The 20990-nt window shown below is 42.4% G+C and overlaps 2 protein-coding genes and 1 pseudogene across 4 annotated transcripts in view; all 3 read right to left on the bottom strand.

The window, feature by feature from the left end:
- Window positions 1–20990, bottom strand: part of LOC102264665 (UDP-glucuronosyltransferase 1-6) — a 151828-nt gene that overhangs the window by 28517 nt on the left and 102321 nt on the right. The window contains exon 1 of one of the 3 annotated variants that reach the window (XM_070368522.1): window positions 1820–2683. The exons of the other annotated variants lie outside the window; for them this stretch is intronic. Within the exon in view, the coding sequence (XP_070224623.1) occupies window positions 1820–2683 (864 nt within the window). Of the gene's footprint in view, window positions 1–1819; window positions 2684–20990 lie in introns of those variants that run through there. 3 annotated transcript variants of the gene reach the window in all.
- On the bottom strand, window positions 5814–11575 carry LOC102268880 (UDP-glucuronosyltransferase 1A3-like; annotated as a pseudogene).
- LOC102269158 (UDP-glucuronosyltransferase 1A3) lies at window positions 16400–17301 on the bottom strand. The gene is given in 2 exon segments (XM_005895019.2): window positions 16400–16857; window positions 16860–17301. Coding segments are annotated over 2 exon segments (900 nt in total).

The following is a 20990-nucleotide window of genomic DNA, read 5'->3' as shown; positions in this document are numbered from 1 at the left end:
GCAAAAAAAAAAGAAAACTGAAGTTAGAGTCCTGTGCAATAATGAATGCATTCATATAAAGAGATACAAAAATATGACTACAAAAACTCTAAGAGATCTAAAGTCATGGAAATTAATATAAATCCAGTATATGTCATATAAATGGGCAAAAAAAAAAAAAAGAGGGCTAACTAAGTAGATTAAAAAACAAATCCTGCTCCAAGAGTCCTATTTTGATTAAACCCAAATATTCAGGGTTAACATAGGAAGACTCTGAAACCATGAAGAAAGTGGTAGTTTCCATCATGGAAATTTGGGGTGCAGTGACCAGGGCTGGGGTAGGTGTGGTGATGCGGTCAAACGCTTCCTCTTTGAGACTCAGTTCTCAACCTCACTGCCTTCCTCCCGTCCACTGTGTTCAAAGCCTCAGATCGACCTCCTCTCCAGCCCCCACCACCAGCCTTTGATGACTTCAGCGTCCCGTGAAGGAGAACTACCTGACATGGAATCCAACTGTGCACATCCCCACATTTTACTCCAGACCCCAACTCCTGGTCAAAAGACTTCCGGTCAGCACAGCTCCATCTCTGAGGAGCTGGACTCAGCTATTTCTTTCTCTGATCACAGAGACCGCAACTTCTCTCTCTGGTATGGTCTCACTTCCACTTGATTTATTCAGTCCCTCTGAAACTTCTGCTTCCTTTCGGGATCTAGGTCTCCTGTGACCACACCTCAGCGGCTTCCAAGCCAAAACCCATTAAAACGATCAGGTCAACCAATGCAATCTGTCAGTTCTTCCTTTTGAAGTGGAGTCAGACCCCATGGTCCTTACTGGCCATGTCCTCTGTCTACCTTTTGTCTGTGGAAAAACCTTTAGTCAAAGAATGAGTATAGTCAGAGAAATGAGAAAATGCAAAAACAAAGGAAAACAGTCCAACAAAACTAAATAGTCGGTAAGCAAAGTCAAGGACCTTTAGATATAGATAGATAGATATAGATATGCTATAGATAATGCTCTGAGCCATATCCCATGAGCTGTCATAGATACTGAAACCCCCATGAGGTGGAAGAAGTTAACCCCGTGATAACCAGACTGTAGCCACGACATAGAAGCTGCCACTATTCTGAGAACTGGCCTCAAGAAAATGGGAACAAACTGGCCCTGGGACAGATTAACTGTACTGAAAGCAATCAAAATGATGGTGGTCAGACCACTGATTTTGAGATGACTGTCAGAGCTGACTGTGCTGTTTCTACACAGAGCCCCCTCCCCTCTGTCAATAAAAGCTCTTGCCCCTGATTGTCCAAGGAGGGAATAAGTGTTTGGACAGGACTCGCCTCTCTGCATCCCCATCCCGGGAACATTCATCCAAGCAAACTTTCACATCCACCAGTCTTGCTTCTTTATTGTCTTTTGAGCCGCAAGCAACCAGACTCCACTTTGCTTACACGTCTATTGAACACCCTCAGGCAAAATCCCCTGAAGGATAAATTCACAGCTCAAGTTCCTGCTCCTACTCCGCTGGAGAAAACCGCACAATAGTTAAACCGATGCCTTTACAAAAGGGCAATCATGGTGGAATCACACCACTGCCTGTGGATCCTATCACACACCCTCAACCCTGCCTCCCACTCCTCTCAGAGATCATTGGAAGCCTTTACTGCCCTCCTGGAGGCACGTTAACAATGCATCTCACCACAGATGGTGAGCAGGAGAATGAGAAGGGGAAATCATCAGAAAAACCAGTACATAACAAAACACCCTGAACTATTATTGTTTTTTAAAAAATAAAACGTGCTCCACTGGGAACACTGATTGAACAAAAGCAGCAGTACACACCTGAGATAAAGGTTTCTTGTTGGCACAGTTGATGCCCCCAATGAACACCATGTTGGGCATGATCGGCCGCGGGTAGTCCATCACAAAGTCTCCTCTGAACAGCCACACCGATCCAGAGGCAAGAATCTCCACCAGTGACACCTCTCTCTGAAGAAGCTCAGAGGCCATACGTTCATAAGGAGTGAGAGAAACCTGGCAAATGTACTTCAAGCCCAAAGGGTAGAGCATGTTCTTGACCCTTTGGAAGAATGTCATGCGGTCTGAATTCATTGTTAACAACCTAGGAATGTATGAGAAAGGGTTTGGGCATGCTGTGCTCTCAACATCTAAGTCACAGGGAAGGAAACGCAAGAAAAACACAGCAGGAATGGACAGGTACTTAGCCAGCACTGCCCCACAGGGGTAAACAGGGTCTGTTAAAACCACGTCGAAGGAACTGGCATTCAGGTCTCTGATCAGGTCCTTGTTATACAATAGTGCCTCACAAGACCTTGCAAAGAACAAAGACACATTTTTCAATGTTGCCATAGTTTCCAAAAACCATGTTAGAAAACGTGCTCTTTCAAAAAACTCATCAGGACGGCCCTTCATGATGGAATCAAACTCGTCCCGGGTGTACGGAATGGCATAGGTTTTCATGGTGAAAAAGTCGTCTGCCTTGATGTGCAGGTTCACCTCCGGAGCAACGACCACTGCCTGGTGACCTCTGGCGTGGAGCTCCCGCACAGCCTCCCGCATGCTGAGCCAGTGGCTGCCCTCCATGGGGACCACCAGCACCTTCCCAGCCTCAGCCCATCGCCCGACGCACAGACAGAGCAGGAGTCCAGCCAGCACCTGCCGCCGAAGCTGCAGTCCCAGGGCCATCTCCGCACAAACCAGAAGCTACTGAGTCTCTGGTTGGGCTGTGCCACTTATATGTGTTCCCTTATCTTTATTTTATCATCAAGTCACTTAAGCAAAATGGCATGTCATTGGAAGGCAAGGATTGATGATTACACCATATATTACAGGATACGTCTATGCCTGTGTCTTATCACCTCTGCTTTCACCCAGAAAGAACACTCCCCCTTATCTTGGAAAAACTCCTCTGACTCTGCTGCTCCCTCTGGGGAACATTCTAGTTCACTCTCTTGTTCTTCATCCAAGACCCATAGCAAGACTGTGCCTGTCCTTTCCCTTGGTCACCTCCTACCTCTCTGCTAACCGTGTTGTCTGGGGCTGGACTGAACGCTGAGGAGTCACCTCTGCCCCAGTCCCCATCCAGAACCTCTTCTGGATGTGACCTTATCTGAGAACTCTTGAATCTCTTTCCCCGCCCATTCATGGGTGAACACAGAACACATCCAGGGAAACATATAACATTGCTAAGACAGCTTTCTCTCAGCCAAAAGGGGATGGTGGCTCTCTGGTTTGTTCCTGTTCCACACTGGACACCTCTTGTACTATGCAGGAGACAGTCATTGGAGCAGCCATCAGATATGGAAACATCTGAAAAGATCTTTGATGGAGACAGCAGAAGGATTGGTTAAGAATTCTTTATCTGTCATATGGAATACATGTTGCTGTTACCTAAAGCATTGGTTTTTCCAGTAGTCATGTTCAGATGTGAGAGTGGACCATAAAGAAGGCTGAGCACCAAAGAGTTGATGCTTTCTAACTGTGGTGCTGGAGAAGACTCTTGAGAGTCCCTTGGACTGCAAAGAGATCAAACCAGTCCATCCTAAAGGAAATCAACCCTGAATATTCATTGGAAGGACTGATGCTGAAGTTGAAACTCCAAGACTTTGGCCAGCTGATGTGAACAGCCGACTCATTGGAAAAGACCCTGATTCTGGGAAGGATAGAGGGGAAAAGGAGAAGGAGGTGACAAAGGATGAGATGGTTGGAAGACATCACTGACTCAATGGACATGCGTTTGCGCAAACTGCAGAAGATAGTGAAGGACAAAGAAGCCTGCCATGCTGCAGTTCATGGGGTCACAAAGAGTTGGACAATACTTGGCAACTGAAGAAGAACAACAAAGCATCAGTGGGCAAGCAGACCTTAGTAATGACACAGCAGGGTTCAAAGGGTGCTGGCCCCCGAGGTCTGGTCACCCTGGGATAGGAGGGTTTCCCCTGGCTTCAGAACAGGCTCTCTGAACTCCTCTTCTGATGCTGAAGGGGCCAGTTTTCCACTACAGTGTTTAGGGACTGAAGTGGACATTAACCTGGGCCTTCATTACACCTTACAGCTTATGTTCAGATAACAGATATCCATCTCTATATATAAAATAGATAAATAGCAAGTTCCTACTGTATATCATGGGAAGTTATTCAATACCTTGTAATAATCTATAATGGAAAAGAATCTGAAAAAGAATACATATCTGAATCACTTTACTGAACAACAGAGACTAACACAAGATTGCAAATTAATTATGCTTCAAGTTAAAAGAAGGAACAGAACTAGAGGCATCATGCTTCCTGGTTTCAAACTGTACTACAAAGTAAAGTGATCAAAACAGTATGGTACCGATGCTAAAACAGACACAGAGTCAACGGAACAGAATATAGAGGAGAGATAACTCCACACTTATACAGGCAATCAATCCGTGACAAAGCATGTAAGACAATACAGTGGGGAAAGACATTCTCTTGAATACATGTGTTGGGAAAATTTGACAGCTACATGCCAAAGAATCAAACTGGATTAATCTCTCATGCCATGAGCAAAAACAAATTCAAAATAGAGTAAAGACTTAAATGTAAGACCTAAAATCATAAAATTTCTAGTAGAAAACATAGGCAGTATGCTCTTTAACTTCAATATTAGTAATACATATTTTGGGAGGATATGACTCCTCAGACAAGAGAAATAAAAGTAAAATAAACAAATGGACTTTATCAAACTAAAATCTTTTGATCAGCAAAGAAAATTACAAGCAAAAGGGAAAGGCCACTTACCGAATGGAAGAAGATATTTGCAAATGATATATCTAATAATAGGCTAATATCCAAAGTACACAGAGAATTCATACAAGTCAACAACAACAAAATATGATTAAAAATGGGCAGAAGACTCAAACACACATTTTTCCAGAGAAGACATACAGAAGGACAACAGGCACATAAAAACATGCTTACCATCACTAATCATAAGAGAAATACAGACCAAATCATAAAGAACTATTGCCTCACACCTGTCAAAATGACTATTATCAAAAAGACAATAAATAACAAGTGCTGGCAAGAATGTAGGAAAAAGGGAACTCTAGGGCATTGTTGGTGTCAATGCAAACTGGGAGAGCCACTACGGAAAACACTACGAAGATTCTCAAAAAGGTAAAAATAGGACTACCATATGATCCAGAAATTCTACTCCTGGGTATTCCTACAAAGAAATGGAAAGCACTAATTAGAAAAGCTATATACACCCCTGTGTTTGTTGTATTGCTGTTTGCAATAGCCAAGACATATTGGCTATTGAATATTACTCAGCCATAAGAAAGAAAGAAATCTTATCACTTGCAACAACATGGATGCACCTAGAGGGTATTATGCTAGTGAAGTAAGAGAAAGACAAATGCTGTATGATTTCACTTACATGTGGGGAAAAAGACAAAGCAAATGAACAAGCATGACAAAACAAATGGACTCATCGATACAGAGAGCAAAGAAGCAGCTGACAGAGGGGTGGGGAGGGGAAAGGAGAGAGAAGGGTAAGGGGGGTGAAAATGCAAACTGCCTTGTGGTATATGCACAATGGAATATTACACAGCCATAGAAAAGGACACATTTGAGTCAGCCCTAATGAGGTAGATGAACCCAGAGCCTGTTATACAGAGTGAAGAGGTCAGAAAGAGAAAACAAATATATATTAATGCATATATTGGAGAAGGACATGGTAACCCACTCCAGTATTCTTGCCCAGAGAATTCCACGGACAGAGGAACCTGGTGAGCTACAGTCCATGGAGTCACAAAGAGTGAGACATGACTGACTGCCACTTTCTTTCAATGCATGTACATGGCATCTAGAAAGCCGGTACTGATGAGCCTATCTGCAGGGCAGTGATGGAGACGCAGACACAGAGAACAGACTTGTGGACACAGTGAGGGAAGGAGAGGGGCCTGAATTGAGAGAGTAGCAGGGAAACATATAAATTACCATATGTGAAATACATAGCCAGTGGAACTTTGCTGTATGATGCAGGGAGCTCAAATCAGGCACAACCCAGAGGGGTGACAACCTAGAGGGGTGGGGTGGTGTGGGAGATGGGGAGGGGTTCAGAAGAGAGGAGTCATACGTATACCTATGGCTGATTCATGTTGATGTATGGCAGAAACCAACACAATTTTGTAAAGCAATTATTCTCAAATTAAAAAGTTTTTTAAAGGATCCAAACTTCCAGTTGCAAAATAAATGTCACAGGTATGAAATAAGAGTGTATGAAATAGAGTCAAAAGTTATGTAATACCTTTCTACTGTGAATATCATAACTGGGTTTATCATGGTGATTCTTTTGACGGGTATGGAAGTACTGAATCACTATGTTGTCTAACAGAACTAACATAGCACTGTGGTCAATTATATTTCAAAAATCAACAAATGCATAGAAATGGAAATCAAATTTGTGGCTACCAGAGGCAGAGAGCAGGGGCAAAGGGGAGTTGGATGAAGGCAGTCTAAGCGGACAAGCTTCAATTATGAGAGAAACAAGGACAGGGGTGTAATGTATAACATGATAGATATATTTAACACTGTTGTATGTTACATATGAACATCATTAAGAGAATATTCTAATAATTCTCATCACAAGGTAAAAAATTTTTTCTGCTCCTTTAATTTTGTATCTATATAAGATGATGAGCGATCACTAAACTTGTTATAGCAATCACCTCATGATCTAGAAAAGTCAAATCACTCTGCCATCCACTTTAAGCTTATTCAGGGCTGCCTGTCAATTATATCTCAGTAAAACTGAAAGAAATAATAGTAAACGAACACCTTAAAATTTTTTACACTGAGTATATCTTTAAAGGACAATATTATATATATATATATATATATATCTGATTTAATAAAATATACTATTAAAATTAATGTAACCCTCTTTTTGCTTTTCTAAATATGCCAACTACAAAGCTTTCAGTTACACATGTGGTATGCATTATACTTCTATTGGATAATTCTGTAATAGATCAGAAAGAAGACCTATTAAGAAATTTTTATAGCAATGACTTCACACGGAGAAGGCAATGGCACCCCACTCCAGTACTCTTGCCTGGAAAATCCCACGGACCGAGGAGCCTGGTAGGAGGCCGTCTATGGGATCGCACAGAGTCGGACACAACTGAAGTGACTTAGCAGCAGCAGTGACTTCACAAGAAACGTTCTCTGATTACAATCCAAAATAAATAGAAAAAATAGGAGAAAGGTAACCACAATAAATCTTAACCACATGGGAACTAAGAAGCAACCTTGTTAACACCAGCAACAACAAACGGCAGGGCTCCCCTAGTGGCTCAGTGGTTAAGAATCCACCTGCAATTGCAGGAGACCCAGGTTCAATCGCTGATCTGGGAAGATCCCACATGCCTCAGAGCAGCGGAGCCCGAGGGCCACACCTACTGAGCCTGTGCTCTAGAGCCTGGGAACCACAACTGATGAACCCATGTCCCACAGCTACTGAAGCCGGCACGCCCTGGAGCCTGTGCTCCCCGACAAGAGAAGCCACCACAATGAGAAGCCTGAACATTGCAACAAAGAGTAGACCCTGCTTGCGGCAACTAGAGAAAGCCTGAGCAGCAACAGAGGTTCAGCGCAGCCAAAAATAAATAAACAACTAATAAAATTATTTTTCAAAAGCAGATAGTCACTGACTCAAAGAGGAAATCAAAAACAAAAGTTTGAGTTAAGAAATAGAAAGAATATGAGAACAATTTATTTCAAAATCTAAGGGATCTAAGAAATGCTTTATTTATGACCATCAATTCTTTATTATTAGGAAAACAAAAGAAAATTAATGCTTACCTAAGGAAAGCAGAAAAACAGCTATAAAATTAACTAAGCAAGGATGACATCATCAATAAAAAAATAAGTGGCAATCAATGAAATAGAAAACAAAAATAGTAAAAAGAACAAGCAAACCCAAAAGCGATTTCTTTGAGAAGACCAGTAAAATAATTCAACGTGTCATAAATCTTAAGAAGGAGAAGAAACAAAAATGCAAAAGATTTAGATTTTAATATTTCATATTTTGAAAAAATTGTCCATTAACATTCAAAGCCATCACCTCTAAGGGTAAAGTGAAAGTCGTTCAGTCATGTCCGATTCTTTGTAACCCCATGGACTGTAGCCCACCAGGCTCCTCTGTGCATGGGATTCTCCAGGCAAGAACACTGGAGCGGGCAGCCATTCTCTTCTCCAGGGGACATTTCAGACCCAGGAATGAAACCGGGGTCTCCTGCATTGCAGGCGGATTCTTTACCATCTGAGCTACCAGGGAAGCCCACCTCCAAAGGTAAACTTCTAAGTGTAAACACACTACATAAATGAGTGACAAAATCTCAAAGTAAAAACAACAGTTTAGTGGAGCAAAAGTAATTAACAGTGTGTGTACCGTGGTAACACTTGGAAATTTCAGTGTACATGATTTTTCACGTACCAAAGAAATCGGCACAAACATATCCAAATGCCTTCAGATGATACACCATGTCTGCTGGGCACGTTATAATAATGATAATAGATACTATTTGTGTGTTTACAATGACAGTATAAAGTCAGAATAGTTAGGTCACACGGCCAAGGTAATTCAGCTAGAAAAACGGGAGTGAGGATTTGAACCAATGCAGTTACCTCTAGAGAACATATTCACACAGAAAAACTAGAAAGAACGGAGTGGCAAATGCTTTTTAAATGCTTCCGTACTTTCCACCTTTTACAAATCTAGTCGATACATACATATTTTACAATTGGACAAATGCATTGCATACAGGAAGAAAACCAAGTATAATAGATTGTGGTGTGAGCAAAAATGAAATGTGAAGATAGAGCCCTTTGCCATAATAAATACAGTAATGTAAAGGGATATAAAAGTAAGAATACAAAAACCATAAGAGATCCAAAGTCATGGAAATTAATACAAACTCAGTACAAGTCATATAAGTGGGCAAAAAAAAAAGGGGGCTAAGTAGATTAAAAGACAAACCCTGCCCCTATGAGTCCTATTTCAATTAAACCCAAATATTCAGGGTTAACATGGGAAGACTCTGAAACCATGAGGAAAGTGGTAGTTTCCATCATGGAAACTTGGGGTGCAGTGACCTGGGCTGGGGTAGGTGTGGTGATGTGGTCAAAAACTTCCTCTTTGAGACCCACTTCTCAACATCACTGCTCAGTCTTCCCTGCTCTCCAGGCCTCATCACTAGTCTTTGATGACGTCCCACCTTAAACACCTACCTAACATGCCATTCAGCTATGTATATCCCCACATCTTACTCCAGACCCCAACTCCTGCTCAGAGACTTATGGCAGGCACAGCTTCATCTCTGAAAAGTTGGACCCAATTATTTCTTTCTCCAATCACAGAAACCCAGACTTTTCTCTCCACTATGGTCCCACTTCCACTTAATTTATTCAAAAACTTCTCCTTCCATTTGGCATTTAATTCTCCTGTAACCACACCTCAATCTCTTCCAAGACAAAACCACTAAGAACTATCAGGTCAACAGATGCAATCTACCAATTCTTTCTTGGTTTTGATGGTGCCAGACCCCATGGTCCTTACTGGCCATGTCCTCTGTCTGCCTTCTGTCTGTGGAAAACCTTTAGCCCAAGAATGACGTTAGTCAACGAAGTGAGAAAATGCAAAAACAAAGGAAAACAGTCCAACAAAACTAAATAGTCAGTAATCAAAGTCAAGGACCTTTAGTTCCTCCTCAGGGGCCATAGATAATGCTCTGAGCCGTATCCCGTGAGCTGTCATAGACACTGAAACCCCCATGAGGTGGAAGAAGTTAACCCCATGGTGACCAGATGTAGCCATGACATAGAGGCTGCCACCATTCTGAGAACTGGCCTCAAGGAAATGGGAACAAACCGGCCCTGGGACTGAAGATTAACTGTACTCAAAGCAATTAAACCTGGAGAAGGAAATGGCCACCCACTCCAGTATTCTTGCCTGGAAAATTCCATGGAAAGAAGAGCCTGGCAAGCTACCATCAATGGGGTCACAAAGAATTGGCCACAACTGATCGACTGAGCACCAAAAATTAACATGATGGTGGTCAGACCACTGACACCAATTTCAAGATGACTGTCAGAGCTGACTGTGCTGTTTCTACACAGAGGCCCCTTCCCTCTGTCAATAAAAGCTCTTGCCTCTGATTGTCCAAGGAGGAAATAAGTGTTTGGACAGGACTCTCCTCTCTCCATCCGCTTCCCGGAAACATTCATCCAAGCAAACTTTCACATCCACCAGTCTTGCTTCTTTACTGTCTTTTGAGCTACAAGCAACCAGACTCCACTTTGCTTACACTTCTGTTGAACACCCTCAGACAAAATCCTCTGAAGGATAAATTCACAGCTCAAGCACCTGCTCCTACTCCGCTGGAGAAAACCGCACAACAGTTATACCGATGCCTTTATTAAGGGGCAATCACGGTGGAATCACACCACTGCCTGTCAATCCTATCACACACCCTCAACCCTGCCTCCCACTCCTCTCAGAGATCATTGGAAGCCTTTACTGCCCTCCTGGAGGCACGTTAACAATGCATCTCACCACAGATGGTGAGGAGGAGGAGGAGAGGTAGAAATCATCAGAAAAACCAGTACATAACAAAACACCGTGAACTGTTGTTTTTTAAAAAATAAAATGCACTCCACTGGGAGCACTGATTGAACAAAAGCAGCAGTACACACCTGAGATAAAGGTTTCCTGTTGGCACAGTTGATGCCCCCAATGAACACCATGTTGGGCATGATTGGCCACGGGTACTCCACCACAAAGTCTTCTCTGAACAGCCACACGGATCCAGAGGCAAGAATCTCCCCCAGTGACACCTCTCTCTGAAGAAGCTCAGAGGCCATACGTGCATAAGGAGTGAAGGTAATCAGGCAAATGTACTTCAGGGCCAGAGGGTAGAGCATGTTCTTGACCCTTTGGAAGAATGTCATGTGGTCTGGATTCGTTGTTAATATCCTAGGAACACATGAGAAAGGGTTTGGGCACACTGTGCCCTCAGCATCTAAGTCGCAGGGAATAGACGCAAAAAAATACACATCAGGAATGGACAGGTACTTAGCCAGCACTGCCCCACAGGCATAAATAGGGTCCATTAAAACCACATCAGAGGAACTGGCATTCAGGTCCTTGTTACACAGAAGCCCTTTACAAGACCTTTGAAAGAGCAAAGACACATTTTCAAAGCCCCCATAGTTTGCAACATCATCGTTACAAAATGTACTCTTTCAAAACTCAGAATAAAATGGCCCTACATGAGGAAATCAAATTCATTCTGGGTATACAGAACGGTGTAGCTTTTCGTGATGAAAAAGTCCTCTGCTTTGATGTGCACATTGACCTCCAGAGACAGGACCACTGCCGGTGACCCCTGGCGTGGAGCTCCCGCACGGCCTCCCGCATGCTGAGCCAGTGGCTGCCCTCCATGGGGACCACCAGCATCTTCCCAGCCTCGGCCCATCGCCCGGCGCACAGACAGAGCAGGAGTCCAGCCAGCACCTGCCGCCGAAGCTGCCATCCCAGGGCCATCCCTGCACAAGCCAGACTGTCTGGTCTGTGCCATCTGTATTTGTTGCCTTTATCTTATCACCAAGTCACTTAGGCAAAATGGCATGTCATTGGAAGGCAGCGTGCCCTCCTTACATTAATCATTACAGGATAAGTCCATGCCTGGGTTTCATCACCTCTGATTTCACCCAGGGAAAGGTTACCCACCTTATCTTGGAAAAACTCTTCTGACCTGCTGCTCCCAATGGGGAGCATTCTAGTTCACGCTCTTGTTCTTCATCCAATTTCTAAAGCAAGACTGTGTCTGCCCTATTCCCTTGGTCACCTCCTACCTGTCTGCTAACCCTGTTCTCTGGGGCTGGACTGAACGCTGAGGAGTCACCTCTGCCCCAGTCCCCACCCAGAACCTCTGCTGCATGTGACCTTATCTGAGAACTCTTTAAACTCTTTCCCCCATCATGGGTGAATATGGAGCACATCCAGGGAAACATATAACATCCCAAGAACAGCCTTCTCTCAGCAGGGAGGGGATGGTGGCTCTCTGATTTGCTCTGGTTCCAAACTGGACACCTCGTGCACTCCCCAGAGAGAGTCTGTTGGAGCAGCTGCCCGATATGGAAACATCTGGAAGGATCCTTGAGGACAACAGCAGAAGGGCTGCTTGAGAATTCTTTCTCTGCCTCATGGAGTAGAACTTCCTGTTACCTAAACCATCAGTGGGCAAGGCAGCTTTTTGTAATGACAGTGGGGTTCAGAGGGTGCCAGGCTCCAGGACCTGCTGCACTTTGGACAGGAAGGACGGCCCCATGCCTCCGTGCAGGCTCTGTGAATCCTCTTCTGATGCGGACCCCACTAGGCTTCCGCTGCTCTGTGTAGGGACTGAAGTGCGCATTATTCTGGATCTTTATTACATCTTGAAGTTTATGTTCAGGGCTTCCCACGTGGCACAGTGGTAAAGAATCCTCCTACAAATGCAGGAGACACAGGACATGTGGGTTCAATCCCGAGGTTGGATGTAGGAAGATCCCCTAGAATAGGAAATGGTAACCCACAATAGTATTCTTGCCTGGAAAATTCCACAGACAGAGGAGTCTACACAAACTGTACAAAAAAGGTTTTAATGACCCAGACAACAATGAAGGTGTGCTCACTCACCAAAGCCAGACATCACAGAGTGTGAAGTCAAGAGGGCCTTAGGAAGCATTACTACAAAAAAAGCCAGTGGAGGTGAAACAATTCCAGCTGATCTGTTTAAAATCCTAAAATTGAGGCTGTTAAAGTGCTCTACTCAATACCCCAGCATATTTGGAAAACTCAGCAGTGGCCACAGGACTAGAAAAGGACAGTTTTCATTCTCATCTCAAAGAATGGCAATGCCAAAGAATGTTCCAACTACTGGACAATTGGGCTTACTTCACACGCTAGCAAAGTAATGTTCAAAATTCTTCAAGCCAGGCTTCAACAATACATGAACCATGAACTTCCAAATGTTCAACCTGGTTTTAAAAAAGGCAGAGGAACCAGAGATCAAGTTGCCAACATCTGCTGGATCATCAAAAAAGCAAGAGAATTCCAGAAAAACATCTATTTCTGCTTTATTGACTATGCCAAAGCCTTTGACTGTGTGGATCACAATAAACTGTGGAAAATTCTGAAAGAGATGGGAATACCAGACCACCTGACCTGCCTCCTGAGAAATCTGTGTAGCTCAAGAAGTAACAGTTAGAAGTAGACATGGAACAACAGACTGGTTCCAAATAGGAAAAGGAGTACGTCAAGGCTGTGTATTGTCACCCTGTTTATTTAACTTATACGCAGAGTACATCATGAGAAATGCTGGGCTGGAAGAAGCACAAGCTGGAATCAATTGCCCGGAGAAATATCAATAACCTCAGATATGCAGATGACACCACCCTTATGGCAGAAAGTGAAGAAGAACTAAAGAGCCTCTTGATGAAAGTGAAAGAGGAGAGTGAAAAAGTTGACTTAAACTCAATATTCAGAAAACAAAGACTGTGGTAATCCGGTCCCATCACTTCATGGCAAATAGATGGAGAAACAGTGGAAACAGTGGCAGACTTTATTTATTTGGAGCTTCAAAATCACTGCAGATGGTGACTGCAGCCATGAAATAAAAAGACACTTACTCCTTAGAAGAAAAGTTATGACCAACCTAGACAGCATATTACAAAGCAGAGACATTACTTTGCCAACAAAGGTCCGTCTAGTCAAGGCTATGGTTTTTCCAGTGGTCATGTATGGATGTGAGAGTTGGACTATAAAGAAAGCTGAGAGCCAAAGAATTGATGCTTTTAAACTGTGGTGTTGGAGAAGACTCTTGAGAGTCCCTTGGACTGCAAGGAGATCCAACCAGTCCATCCTAAAGGAGATCAGTCCTGGGTATTCATTGGAAGGATTGATGTTGAAGCTGAAACTCCAATACTTTGGCCACCTGATGCGAAGAGCTGACTCATCTGAAAAGACCCTGATGCTGGGAAGGATTGAAGGCAGGAGAAGGGGACAACAGAGGATGAGATGGTTGGATGGCATCACCAACTTAATGGACATGAGTTTGGGTGAACCCTGGGAGTTGGTGATGGACAGGGAGGCCTGGCGTGCTGCGGTTCATGGGGCTGCAAAGAGTCAGACACGACTGAGTGACTGAACTGAACTGAGGCTTCAACACTATGTGAACCAAAAACTCCAGATGTGCAAGCTGAATTTAGAAAAGGTAGAATAAGAGATCCAATTGCCAACATCTGTTCGATCATAGAGAAAGCAAGGGAATTCCAGAAAAACATCTATTTCTGCTTCATTGACTACGCAAAAAAGCCTTTGACTGGATCACGACAAACTGAAAAATTCTAAAAGAGATGGGAATACTAAACCACGTTACCTGCCTCCCAAGAAACCTGTATGCATCTCAGGAAGCAACAGTTAGAACTGGACATGGAACAACAGACCTGTTTCAAATTGGGAAAGGAATACATCAAGGCAGTATAATGTCATCCTTCTTATTTAACTTAGATGAAAATACATCATGCAAAATGCAAAGGCTGGATGAATCACAACCTAGAATCAAGATTTCTAGGAGCAATGTCAACAACCTCAGATATGCAGATGATACCACTCTAATGGCAGAAAACAAAGAATACTAAAGAGCCTCTTGATGAGAGTTAAAGAAGACAATGAAAAAGCTGGCTTAAAACTCAACATTCATAAAACTAAGACCATGGCATCCAGTCCCATTACTTCATGGCAAATAGATAGGGAAAAATTGGAAACAGTGACATGTTATTTTCTTGCATTCCAAAATCATTGTGGATGTTGACTAAAGCTTCAAAAATAAAAGACACATGTTCCCTGGAAGAAAAGCTATGACAAACCTAAACAGAGTATTAAAAAGCAGAGACATTACTTTGCCAACAAAATTCAACAGAGTCAAGCTATAATTTTTACAGCGGTCATGTATGGATGTGAGTGCTGGAGCATAAAGAAGACTAAGTACCGAAGAATTGATTGTGCTGGAGAAGACTCTTAAGAGTCCTTTGGACTGCATGGAGATCAAATCAATCAATCCTAAAGAAAAGCAATCCTGAATATTCAATGGAAGGACTGAGCTGAAGCTGAAGCTCCAATACTTTAGCCACCTGAGGTGAACACCTGACTCATCGGAAAAGACACTGATGTTGGGCAAGATTGAAGGCAGGACGAGAAGGGGACGACAGAAGATGAGATGGTTGGATGGCATCACCAAGTTAATAAACATGATTTGAGCAAGCTCCATGAGATAGTGAAGGACGGGGAAGCCTGCTGTGCTGAAGTCCATGGGGTAACTTAGCAATGGAACAACAGCAACAATTCAGGATTAATATAAGAAGACTTTGAAATGATGAGGAACACAGTAGTTCCCACCATGGAAATGTGGGGTGTGATGACGGGGCTGGGGTAGGTGTGGTGATGAGGTCAAACCCTTCCTCTCTGAAACTCAGTTTTCTTCATTACTGTGCCCTCTGCTACTGTGTTCATAGGCTCAGTTTTTCCTCCTCTCCAGCTGCCCCCCCAGGCCTTTTACGATCTCAGTGTCCCAAGTTGGTGACCCATCTCGCATGCATCTAACTATGTAACTCCCCGCCACCCCTCCAGACCCCAACTCCTGGTCAGAAGATTTCTGGTCAGCACAGGTCCATCTCTGAAAAGTTGGACTCAATTATTTCTTTCTCTCATAAGAGAGAGCCCAACTTCTGTCTCCAATATTGTCTCACTTCCACTTAATTTATTCAACCTCTCTGAAACTTCTGCTTCCTTTCAGTGTTTAGATTTCCAGTGACCACACCTAAGACCTTTCCAAGACAAAACCACGATAAACTATCAGAACAACAAATGCAGTTTGCCAGTTCTTTCCTCCTCCTATTGAACACCCTCAAGCAAAACCCATGATGGATGGATTCACAGCTCAAGCTCTTGGCTCCTACTAGATTGAGAAAACTGCACGACCATCACAACAGTGCCTTTACAAAAAGGCAGTCACAGTTGAGCCACACAATTCTTTCTCAGACCGAATACGGACCCTCAGCCCTGCCTCTCAATCCTCTCAAAGATCATCACAAGCCTACACTACCCTCCTGGAGCACTTTAACAATGGATCTCACCAAAGAGTGTTGGAAGGAGAATGGGAGGTAGCAATCTTTAGAAAGATCAGTAGATAAGTGAGCATGTGCAAGTAGGTTATTTTTTAAAAATATGTTCCACTTGGGAATTCCCTGTCAGTCTAGTGATTAGGACCCACCATTTCACCGCAAGGGCCTTAGGTTGCAGTGTGGTGAAAAAGTTTTTAAAATTTTTTTATGAAAAGATCGTGCTCCACTGGGAGCACTGATTGAGCAAAAGCAGCAGTACACACCTGAGAACCTGAGGTTTCCTGTTGGCACAGTTGATGTCCCCAATGAACACCATGTTGGGCATGATCGGCCGCGGGTAGTCCGTCACAAAGTCTCCTCTGAACAGCCACACGGATCCAGAGGCAAGAATCTCCCCCAGGGACACCTCTCCCTGAAGAAGCTCAGAGGCCATACGTGCATAAGGAGTGAAGGTAACCAGGCAAATGTACTTCAGGCCCAGAGGGTAAAGCATGTTCTTGACCCTTTGGAAGAATGTCATGTGGTCTGGATTCATTGTTAATAACCGAGGAACATATGAGAAAGGGTTTGGGCATGCTGTGCCCTCAGCATCTAAGTCACAGGGAACAGAACGCAAAAAAAACACAGCAGGAATGGACAGGTATTTAGCCATCACTGCCCCAAAATAGGGTCTGTTAAAACCATATCAAAGGAACTGGCATTCAGGTCTCTGATCAAGTCCTCGTTATACAACAGTGCCTCACAAGACCTTGCAAAGAGCAAAGACACATTTTTCAAAGATGCTATAGTTTCCAGAAACATTGTTACAAAGTGTACTTTTTTAAAAAGTAGACGTACATGAGTCTTCAGGAAGGAATCATATTTGTCCTGTGTGTAGGGAACGGCGTACGTTTTTGTGGTGAAAAAGTCCTCTGCCTTGACGCACACATTGATCTCCGGAACAACAACCACTGTTTGGTGACTTCTGGCGTGGAGCTCCCGTACGGCCTCCCGCATGCTGAGCCACTGGCTGCCCTCCATGGGGGCCACCAGCACCCAACGCCCGGCGCACAGACAGAGCAGGAGTCCAGCCAGCACCTGCCACCGAAGCCGCAGTCCCAGGGCCATCTCCACACAAACCAGAAGCTACTGAGTCTCTGGTCAGGCTGTGCTGCCTATATTTGTTCCCTTATCTTATTGTATCATCAAATCACTTAAGCAAAATGGCATGTCATTGGAAGGCAGCATGCCCTCCGAACATTAATCATTACAGGATAAGACTATGCCTGTGTTTCATCACCTTTGATTTTACCCAGGGAAAGATCACATCCCCTTACCTTGGAAAATCTCCTCTGACTCTGCTGCTGTCTCTGGAGAACATTCTAGTTCACTCTCTTGTTCATCCAAGACTCGAAGCAAGACTGTGCCTGTCCATTCCCTTGGTCACCTCCTACCTCTCTGCTAGGGTTCCCTGGGGCTGGACTGAATGCTGAGGAGTCACCTATGCCCTGTTTTCTTGTGTTCCAAAATCACTGCAGATGGTGACTGCAGCCAAGAAATTAAGGACATTTGCTCCTTGGAAGAAAAGGTATGACAAACCTAGACAGCATATTAAAAAGTAGAGACATTAATTTGTTGACAAAGGTCCATCTAGTCAAAGCTATAGCTTTTCCAGTAGTCATATATGGATAAGTTGGACCATAAAGGAGGCTGAGCACCAGAGAATTGATACTTTTCAACAGTGGTGTTGGAGAAGGCTCATGAGGGTTTCTTGTACTACAAGTAGATCAAACCAGTCAATCCTAGAGGAAATCAGTTCTGAATATTCATTGGAAAGACTGATGCTGAAGCTGAAGCTCCAATACTTTGTCCACTTGAAGAGCCAACTCATTGGAAAAGACCCTGATGCTGGAAAAGATTGAGGGCAGGAGGAGAAGAGGACGACAGAAGATGAGATGGTTGGGTGGCATCACTGACTCAATGGACATGAATTTGAGCACACTCCAGCATATGGTGAAGAACAGGGAAGCCTGGTGTGCTGCTGTCCATGGAGTCCCAAAGATTTGGTCACAAATGAGCAACAAATGGCTGATTCCTGTGGAGGTATGGCAGAAACCACCCAATATTGTAAAGCAATTATCCTCCAAATAAAAATAAAATAAAAAATTTTTAAACTACAATGAAAAGTCACCTCACACCATTAGGATGACTATCATAAAAAAAAAGAAAAAAAGCCAACACCCAGAAAACAAGTCTTGAAGAGGATGTGGAGAAACTGGAACCCTGGTGTACTGTTGGTGGGAATGTAAAATGGTACAGCCACTGTTGAAAATATATCCAGCCCCTCAAAAAATAAATAATAGAAATACCAAATGATCCAGCCATTCCTCTTATGGGTATATACCCAAAAGAATTGAAAGCATGGTCTCAAGAGGTATTTGTACATCCAGGTTCATAGCAACATTATTCACAACAGCAGAAGGTAAAAGTAACCCATGTTCATTGGCAGATGAATAGATAAGCCAAATGTGCTCTATCTGTAAAATGGAATACTATGCAGTCTTTTAAAAGAAGGAAATTTTGACAACATTGCTGAACCTAGAGGAAAGGAAAGTGAAAGTCGCTCAGTCGTGTCCGACTCTTTGCGACCCCATGGACTATACAATCCATGGAATTCTTTAGGTCAGAATACTGGAGTGGGTAGCCTTTCCCTTCTCCAGGGGATCTTCCCAACTCAAGGATCGAACCCAGGTCTCCTGCATTGCAGGTGGATTCTTTACCAGCTCAGCCACAAGGAAAGCCCTAACACAGATACCATAAGCTAAGTAAGGAAACACAGTTCACTTAGGGGATTGGAAATGGTGGTGTTTTTTCTGCTATAGCTAGGGATATAAATCTAGACTAGGATAAAATAAATGTAGAGGCATGCAACATCATGCATGGGAAGATTTAACTCTCTAACACTCTTGATTTTGCCCCATGCTAAGCTACACATGTAGTGACAGACCAAGTACAATGTCACTGGGGTTTGTAATATTACAAAAAAAAATTTTTCAATCCACCTAGAAGCATGTGAGGCTTCTGATAGGAGTAATTCCTATCAGACCAATACTACCAAACATATGTGTCAGCCAATGTTTGGATAAATTTTTCAAGTTAAAAGAGATAGACTTCATATATATGGTAAGTTATTTTTGGAAAATTGCAAATAATATTCAATAGAGAAGGTCTTTTCAACAAATGGTGCTTGGAAAACTAGATGTCTGAATGCAAACAGTGCATTTGGACACTTACAAATGACATATAAAAGTTGAACTCAAAATGGATCAAAAACATAAATGTAAGACTGAACACTATAAAACTCTTAGACAAAGACATATGACAACATTTCACTATCTTGTATTTGGTGAAGATTTCTTGAAAATTACAACAAAGCATAGCTCATAAAAAAACAACACATTGGACTTTGAAAAATTTTAAGTGCATGTATTAAAAGATATTATCAACAGAGTACAAAGGCAAACCATAGAATGGAAGAAAATATTTACAAATCATATATCTGATAAGGGATTAATATATCCAGAATATATAGAGAACTCCTATAACTCAACAACAACAAAAAGACTTGATTCAAAAATGGACAAAGGACTTAGACATTTCTTGAGAGAATATGTGCAAATGACTAATGAGCAATGAAAAAGATGCTCAATATCATTAATCACTAGGGAAATCAGATATCACCTTACACCATTAGGAAACTGATCATTTAAAAAAAAAAAAAAACAGAAAACAGGTCTTGAAGAAAATGTGGAAAAATTAGAACCCTCATGTACTGGGAATGTTATGGTGATGGGAATGTAAATGGTGTAGCACTGGTACATCAATGTAATGTACAAGTGTAATGTACAATGTGTAATGTACAATGTAATGTACATCCCATCTGTGTAATGATGATGGGAATGTAAAGGGTGTAGCCACTGTGGACATAGTATGGAAGGTCCTCAAAAAATTAAGAACAGAAATACCAGGTGATCCATCCATTCCACTTCTAGGTATACACAGAAAAAAAACATTGAAAAAAGTCTCAAAAAGATATTTGTACATCCATATTCATAGCAGCATTATGCACAACTATAGAAGGGAAAGCAACCCTTTCATTGGCAGATAAACAGATAACAAGTTTGGTCTAGCTATATAATGGAATATTATTTGGCCTTAAAAAGGAAAGAAATTCTGACAACATGATTGAACCTACAGGACAAGATACTAACGGAAATATGTCAGTATCAAATATGAAAATATTGTATGACTCCACTAATATGAGGTACCTAGAGAAGTCAAACTTATAGAGACAGGAAGTAAAATGGTGGTTACTACAGACTATGGAGTGTGGGAAACTGCAGAGATGTTGTTTAAGGGGTATACAGTTCCAGCTTTTCAAGATGAAGAGTTCTGGAAAATGGTTGTACAACAATATGACTGTAATTAACACTACTAAACTGTACACTTGAAAATGGTTAACAGGGCAAATCTTATGTTAGAGGTATTTTATCACAATTTAACATTGTTAAAAAGCAAATTTTATGAGGAAACACAGCAGGCATAAACCTGTGTGCAACAACCCAGCAGCTATATGTTAAAGTAAAAACTATTAAAAATTCCAAAAGCAAATTGAACAAAATTCAGTTAAATGAAGATATATTTTAAGACATGATTTTCAGAATTGGGCACATTGAGCTTTCTTTAATAAAAAAAATTGAAAATGTACATCTTTGGACTTATCTATGAAACATTGTGTGTGTGTGTGTGTGTGTGCA

The sequence above is a fragment of the Bos mutus genome, chromosome 3 (genome assembly GCF_027580195.1).
Source record: "Bos mutus isolate GX-2022 chromosome 3, NWIPB_WYAK_1.1, whole genome shotgun sequence".
NCBI classification, from domain to species: domain Eukaryota; kingdom Metazoa; phylum Chordata; class Mammalia; order Artiodactyla; family Bovidae; genus Bos; species Bos mutus.
This window is presented reverse-complemented; position numbering and strand designations above follow the sequence as displayed.